This window comes from Eulemur rufifrons, chromosome 29 (assembly GCF_041146395.1).
Source record: "Eulemur rufifrons isolate Redbay chromosome 29, OSU_ERuf_1, whole genome shotgun sequence".
Taxonomy (NCBI): domain Eukaryota; kingdom Metazoa; phylum Chordata; class Mammalia; order Primates; family Lemuridae; genus Eulemur; species Eulemur rufifrons.
Window position 1 is genome coordinate 28,989,721 of NC_091011.1, and position 7,990 is coordinate 28,997,710.

At 36.4% G+C, this 7,990-nt stretch overlaps 1 protein-coding gene and 1 non-coding gene across 3 annotated transcripts in view; both read right to left on the minus strand.

Moving 5' to 3' along the window:
- STK31 (serine/threonine kinase 31) overlaps positions 1 to 2,017 on the minus strand; it is a 101,148-nt gene extending 99,131 nt beyond the window's left edge. For both annotated transcript variants that reach the window (XM_069461925.1, XM_069461926.1), the window contains exons 1-2: positions 1,968 to 2,017; positions 34 to 80 (exon numbers count right to left, since the gene is read on the minus strand). In XM_069461925.1, coding sequence (XP_069318026.1) covers positions 34 to 80; positions 1,968 to 2,017 — 97 coding nt within the window. The remainder of the gene's footprint in view (positions 1 to 33; positions 81 to 1,967) is intronic.
- A 1,064-nt stretch (positions 2,018 to 3,081) lies between these two features.
- LOC138377648 (U6 spliceosomal RNA) lies at positions 3,082 to 3,188 on the minus strand. Its single transcript, XR_011231815.1, has one exon. It is a non-coding gene; the product is annotated as a U6 spliceosomal RNA (small nuclear RNA).
- Between the last annotated feature and the right edge of the window lie 4,802 nt (positions 3,189 to 7,990).

The following is a 7,990-nucleotide window of genomic DNA, read 5'->3' on the forward strand; positions in this document are numbered from 1 at the left end:
TTTACATCCAAAAATAATTTTTAGTGTCAGTACCTTTATTATAATGTGTATCTTCATCCATTTGGACAATTCCTGAAGAACTAAAACAATTCAGTAACTTCAATTAGGTTATAATAATCCATCCACTAATAATGAACAAACACTAACCCACATAATGTTCAAGTGTTTACATGTATGTTTTATCCTAAATTATCAAAATTCAAACTCTGTATTAAAAACGACCTCAAAAATATTTCCTTCAATAATTAATTCTTTTGTTTTGAGTATATTGTAGTATGCAATTTCATCATATATAATCCTCTATCCTTAAAATTATCTCTTTAGCCAAACTTTTATGAATTTACACTGAAATGGATAATTCGTGTACATTTTGATCAGTTACAGAAATGAATACTTTGGAACAATGTGCAAATTCTTTTAAAAAAATTAATATCCTCCCAAAACAAGAGTAGGACTTCCACAATGTAAACAAAGAGAAACACTGTAACAGAACAAACACTTCAGACTGGTAATCAATTTTATATAAAAGGCACAGTGATTACTACTTTTGAAGAAACCCCGGGATTAAAGACTGCAAAATAAATCAATTTTGCCCATTACTTCAAAAATAATTTTCATTATATAAGATCATACTTTACCAACTGCAAATTACTTCAAAAGAAATGTCAACTACTATATACTCTTATCCTTAATACACTAGAATATTGCACCTTCCATTCATAAATGTTGAAGGAAAATTAAAACATAGATTTTTTTTTTTTTTTAAACACATTAACTGCCATTTGAGTTGTATTTAACTTGCACTATTTTTGAGCCCTGGGCCTCCCGAAGCACATGTAATTCACATGTCTCTGTACTTTGGGAACTAGTTACTAAATGAACTTATTTTTCAAGTTGCGAGTAATTCATGCAAAGAAAACAATAAAAAATAACAAATTTTTCATTAAACTAGAAAGGATCATTTTATTTTTGAAGTTTTTATTCTATTTTTGTAATAACACACTCAAGCCCTAAGGAAAAAAATTTTTTTCTAATGTGGCAGTCAATGTGTTAAAGACCTTCAAAAACACCACTATACCAAAGTTCCAAATACTCTCTCAACTATGAAGAGGGAAAAGTTATTAACTCTTCATCACAGAAAAAAAAAATTTCCTACAATTTTAAAACTGTATTCTTTCGTTACAGGTTAAAATTTTTTTTCATATACCAAAGCCCAGACTCCACCACTACACAATATACACATGCAACAGAATTCGCCTTGTACCCCCTAAATCTATTAAAATTTTAAAAAGGAAAGAAAAAAATTCAAATATATTAAGTGGCATCAAAACATCTTCAAAACAAGGATTCTTTAATACCGGTCAAAAGTAGTTTTTAAATTCAATTGACCAAAAAGTTGTAAATACAAGCTGGAATCTGTTTAAGGAAATTATGTATTTCTCTGGAAGACATTCTAAGTCTTAAACTTAGTAAAAATGAAAATGTTTACTTTGGAAATCCCGCCACACATTCCAATAAGCTACTTCAATAATTTTAAGATCTTATTTTAAAATGACTTGCCCTGATGATTATGAAGGAACCGATGCTGTACCCACTTTCTGCAAACCTGGATCACCTAAGGGAACGACCAAATCTCCACTTCAAGACGAGAATTTTTAAGAAATAGGTAAGGGAGCTCCTTGGCACTTGCTTTATGGGGGATTTCGAAGTCTAAATAGCACAGAATTTGCAGGAAGGAGAGGAGAGAATTCCAACCCAGAGCAGGCCTGTGTGTCTTCACCAAAATCACTCGGGCCTGAGTTATTTGCAAGCCAGTTTTGCCTCCTGGCAGGTGGTGGCGGCTCAAAGACGGTGGAAGGCCAGAAAATGGGCCTCATCCCAGGCTTGGACACCTAAACGCAAACAGCGACAAAAACACAGTCCTTGAAGCGGCCACCACCGCACCTACTACAAGGACTACTACTGACCTCACGCTTTCTGCCACAGACTCTTTAGAAAAGTGACCCTGGCCCCACATGGCAGGCCTCAACCCTCCGCCCGCCACCGCGGCTAGCTCTCTGTCCGCGGTCGCGCACGTGCAGAAGCTTACCGCGAGTGCTTCGCCAGCTGGGGCCCCACACTGCGCTTGCGCATACGGCGTTCCGCCATCTTCCGGGTTTGGCGGGAGCCGCACCCGAGTCACGTGGCTGCCAAGGCCTCGGGCCTAGGAAGAGGCCAGGAGAGCCTACGTTTGCTGCTACCGACCCTCACGCAGGGAGCAGCGCACTGAGGTTGCGCGCTGGGGATTTATGGGAAGGGGAGGGGGTTCTGCACACCTGCAGGCTAATGACAGGTGGTTCTTCAAGGCTTCAAGCAATGACGTAAGAAGGCGACGTGAGGTTTCTTGGTCTTTCCTAATTTGTTCACACACATTTAAATTTTAAAAACGCCCAAATTAGAAGAATCTCAACATTCTTTTTACACCACGGAAAGGAGAAAATGACTTTGGTAAATGAAGAATGTGTTTTTCAGATTAGTAGCTTTTCTTAACCCACCTTACCATCCGTAGCTCTGTCTAGTGTTGCAGCTTTTTTCACATTAAGGGTATGGGGTGCGGGGGGGAGGGGGGGAATGATGTAGCTTTGCTGTCCGGTTATATGTAGGTAATATATTTTGTGGTAAAACTTAAACAATTGAAAATTACCTCCAGTTAATTTTTAACAGCTTGATTGAGGTATGATTAACATACAGTAAACTGCAGCTATCAAAAGTGCACAATATGTTGAGTCAACATATATGTATATACACCATTGAAATCGCTCCCACAATCAAGATAAACTTTTCCATCACCCCCAAAAAACTTCCTCATGCCCATTTATAGTATCTGGTTCCCTGGAGAAGACAGTATTTGTGAAGAGAAAAAAGAAGAAAGAAAAAGAAAAGGGAAATAAAAAAAAAAAGAAACAACATGATATCTGGTTCCCCCCACCTACCTTTCTGTTTTCGGTCACCATACCTTAGTTTGCATTTCTAGATTTTGACATTAATAGAATTAAACGGTGTGAACATTTTACCTGGGTTATTTTATTTTATTTTATTTTTTTTAATATGGAACGCTTCACGAATTTGCGTGTCATCCTTGCGCAGGGGCCATGCTAATCTTCTCTGTATCGTTCCAATTTTAGTATATGTGCTGCCGAAGCGAGCACCTGGGTTATTTTAAATAGCATAATTATTTTGAGATTCATCCATTTTGTCCTGTATATCAATAGTTTGTTGCTTTTTATTGCTGTTACTATTCCATTGCATGAATATAACACAATTTGTTTATCTTTTTATAGATATTTGGATTGTTTCTAGTTTGCACTTGTTTCAGATAAAGCTGCTATTGTGTGCAAGTCTTTGTATGGACACATGTTTTCATTTTTCTTGAGTTAATACCTAGGAGTAGAATGGCTAGATCACAGAGTTGTGTGTGTTTATGAAACTGCCAGACTGTTTGCAAAGAAACTATATTATTGTATTAACATATTCTCACCACCAGTGTTTAAGAGTTAGAGTTGCTATATATCCTCACCCTCACTTGATATGGTCAGTGTTTAGATATTATGTATAGTGGTATCTCCTTGTAGTTTTAATTTGCATTTATTTCCTTATTGACTAAAAAGATTGAGCATCCTTTCATGTGTTTGTTTTCCAACCATATATCTTGTTAGGTGAGGTATCTGTTCAAACTTTTTCTCATTTTCTAACTGGATTGTTTTCTTGAGTTTTGACAGTTCTTTACATATTATGGATACAACTCCTTTAGATTTGCAAATATTGTCTCCCAGTCTAGAGCTGTCTTTTAATTCTCTAAAATAGGCATTTCAAAGAGCAAAGGTTCTTAATTTCAGTGCAGTCCAATTTATCAGTTCTGCCTTATGGATTATGCTTTTTTTTTTTTTTTTGACAGTTTTGTTCTGTCACCCCAGCACCCCGGCGCTAGGGTGCAGTGGCATCATCATAGCTCACTGCAACCTCAAACTCCTGAGCTCCAGCAATCTTCCTGCCTCAGCCTCCCGAGTAGCTGGGACTACAGACACACACGACCATGCCCCACTAGTTTTTTCTGTTTTTAGTAGAGACAAAGTCTTGCTCTTGCTCAGGACTCAGGCTGGTCTTGAACTCCTGAGCTCAAGTGATCCTCACACCTTGGCTTCCCAGAGTGCCAGGATTACAAGCATGAGCCACCGCGCCCACCTGTATTATGCTTTTGTGTAGTATCTAAGAAATCTCTAACCTACTTCACAAAAAGTTTTCTTCTACATTTTCTTCAGGCTCTATATTTAGATTTATAATCCTTTTGAGTTAATTTCTTATGAGATGTGAAACATGAGTTAAAGTTCATTTTTTTACATATGGATATCCAATTTTTCCAGCATCATTTGTTGAAAGCATTATCGTTACTCTATTGAATTGTCTTTACACCATTTTCAATGATTAATTGACCATATACGTGCAAGTCTATTTCTAGATTCTGTTACATTGATCTATTTGTTTTCTTTAGACTAATACCACACTGCATTGATTACTATAGTTTATATTAAGTCTTAAAGACAGAAACTATAAGCCTTCCAGCATTGTTCTTTTTCAATGCTGTATTAACTTTGAAGTTCTATGTGAATTATAGAATCAATTGGTCAGTGACTACACACACACACACACACACACACACACACACAGCCTGCTGAGATTTTGATTGGGATTACATTGAATCTATACATCAATTTGAGAAGAATTGACATCTTAACTAAATTGAGCCTTCTGATCCATGAACACAGTATATATCTCCACTTATTTATGTCTTCCTTTATTTCCCTGAGCAATGTTTTGTACTTTTCAATATAAAAGTTTTACACATCTTTGTCTGATTTATCCCTAAGGATTTCACTTTTTTATGCTATTGTAAATGGTATGGTTTTCTTAATTTCAATTCCTGGTTGTTTAGTTGCTAGTATATAGAAATATACTTTTTAAATATTGGTCATGTTTAAATGTTTTGAAAATTCACTTATTTCTAGTGATAGCTTTTTTATACATTGAACAGAATTATCTACATAGATGATCATGTCATATGCAAATAAAAACTGTTTTACTTTCTCCTTTCCAATCTTTTTTTTTTCTTTTTTATCTTGCCTTATTGAAATAGCCAGATCCTCCAGTATAATGTTTAGTAAAGGTGCTAAGAGCAGATACTCTTCCCATGTTCCTGATATCAGGAGGAAAGCATTTTCCTTTCACCATTATGTATGATGTTAGCTGTGGGGTTTTAGTAGATCCCCTTTAACAGATTGAAGAAGTTACCTTTTATTCATAGTTTGCTGAGAGTTTTTATTATGAATGTATGTTGAACTTTGTCAAATACTTCTTTTATATCTGTTAAGATGATCATGTGGTTCTTTTTTAGCTTGTCAATATGATGAATTACTTTGATTAATTTTCAGATGTTAAACCAACTTGCATTTCTGGGATAAAACCTAATTGGTCATGACATATTATCCTTTTGATATATTCTTGTATTAAATTTACTAAAATTGTTAAGAATTTTTGCACTCATGTTCAAGAGAGATTTTTGTCTAAAATTTTCTTTTCTTGTAATGTCTTTGGCTGGTTTTGATATCAGAGTAATGCTTTCCACATACAGTAAACTGTAAAGAACTCCCACCTTCAGTTTTGTGGAAAAGTCTTACAGAATTGATATTCTTTGTTCCTTTAATGTTTAGTAAAATTCACGATGTAGCCATCTCTCCCTTTTCTTTGTGGTAAAGTTTTTAACAGCAAATTCATATAGGGTGAATAAAGTTATCTATTTATTAATATTTTTTTTTGAGACAGTCTCACTCTGTTGCCCAGGCTAGAGTGCCATGGTGTCAGCCTAGCTCACAGTAACCTCAAACTCCTGGGCTCAAGCAATCCTCCTGCCTCAGCCTCCCGAGTAGCTGGTACTACAGGCATGTGCCACCATGCCCAGCTAATTTTCTCTATATATTTTTAGTTGTCCAGCTAATTTCTTTCTATTTTTTTAGTAGAGATGGGGTCTCAAACTCCTGACCTAGAGTGATCCTCCTGCCTTGGCCTCCCAGAGTGCTAAGATTACAGGTGTAAGCCACTGCACCCGGCCTATTTATTAATATTGAGTGAGCTTGATGTTTTTTGTCTGTATTGTAAAATTTTTAAACTTTATAATTTCCTGATACCTCAACATCTCCACAGGCTATGAGCACCCTACCCAAGGAACCAGGTGTACCAATGTGATAAGGCTAGTTCCTGCCACAAGTTCCCTTTCTTGCCCTCCCCTGATTGTGACCTAGTGACATTCAAAAGAACCAATGAAATCCCCTCACATCTTTTGCTTGTGTACTTTGCCCTAACCCCAGTAAAGGCTCTCCTCATGGGTTCTCACTCCCTCTCTGCTCCCCACCTACTTGACTGAGCTTGCTCCCTTGGTATTCACTCCTTCCAAATAGCCCCCTGTGTGGCATGCCATGCCTCCTTTCCTAGGACCTATGAATATAATAAATCCTTTAATTTCATATGCTTCTCTGTAATTTCCATGGCCATATTGGAATGATCCTTAAAGATCTCACAAGGAGGACTGACTTCCATGTTTACAACACAGTGTTTTTCAAGGAATTTGTCCATTTCATCTAAATTGTCAAAATAATTGGCATAAATCTGTTTATAATATTCCCTTAGTGTCCTTTTAATATCGGTAGAAGCTATGGTGATGTCACCACTCATTCCTAAAATGGGTAATCTGGTCTTCTCTCTCTCTGATCAGTCAGGCTACAGGTTTATCAATTTCATTGGTTTTCTCAAAAAAACAGCTTTGGGTTTTATTGATTTCTTCTGTTGCTTTTCTATTTCAATTTATGCTCTGGTCTTTATTATTTTCCTTTTTCCATTTATTTTAGTTTTCACTTACTCTTATTTCTAGTTCTTTAAGGTAAAGGCTGGGGTCACTGACTTGAGATCTTCTTTACTGATATAGGCATTTGGTGCTGTAAATTTCTGAGTACTGATTTAGTTGCATCTCACAAATATTGTGTTTTCATTATCATTCAATTAAAAATACTTTTATTCCCCTTTTGATTTTTTTTCTTTGAACCATGAATTATTTGCACATATTATATACTTTTCAAATATTTGGAGATTTTGAGATGTTACTGATTTCTAGTTTAATTCTACTGTGGTCAGGGGATATACTTTATGATCTGAATCATCTTAAAAATATTGAGATTTGTCTTATGGCCTAAAATATGGTCAATCTTAGTAAACATTCCATTTGCACTAATAAAAATAATATGTATTCTCTTGTTATTGGTTTGAGTGTTCTATAAATGTCAATTAGTTCAAGTTGGTTAATAGTGTAGTTCAAGTCTTCTTCGTTAAGGGAGGCCCCTAGGTCACTAACTCTGTCCTGTAGCATCTAAGAAGGCCTGGGGCAAGAAGCAAGAGCTATCAGTTTAGGCTCAAAGGTTCTGCCAGCTTCAGAGTGTATCTATCCCAATTATATATACTTAGGGACTGTAGAAATAAAGCATGAGACCAGACCCATTTTACCCACTGTGAGATGGATTTTGGCCAGGACTCCATTTATCACTGGGCTTCCATAAAACCTTACTCTAACCAGTGACCCACAACAGTCTTTTGGGTACTTTAGGATCCATGTTAGCTCAGACACTGTATCTGACAGTCTTTGGTTGAAAAATCTGAGTATTCCTCTTTGTCCACTGCATAGTTGCCCTGGTAAATGATGGTATATGTCTGCCCCTTTGAGGAAGGATTAGGGGGATATTTATCAAATATATATAAGGATCCTTACTCAAAGGGATCTGGGTCCTCCCTCCCATCATGGGCTCTAGATCTGAACTACCTTAGATCTCAAAATTGGGTGAGGAACTATGGTTTTTCATTACCATGGTTGATGTCAGCCTTCTTGCCAGTTCTCAATACTTACTTTAGAGGC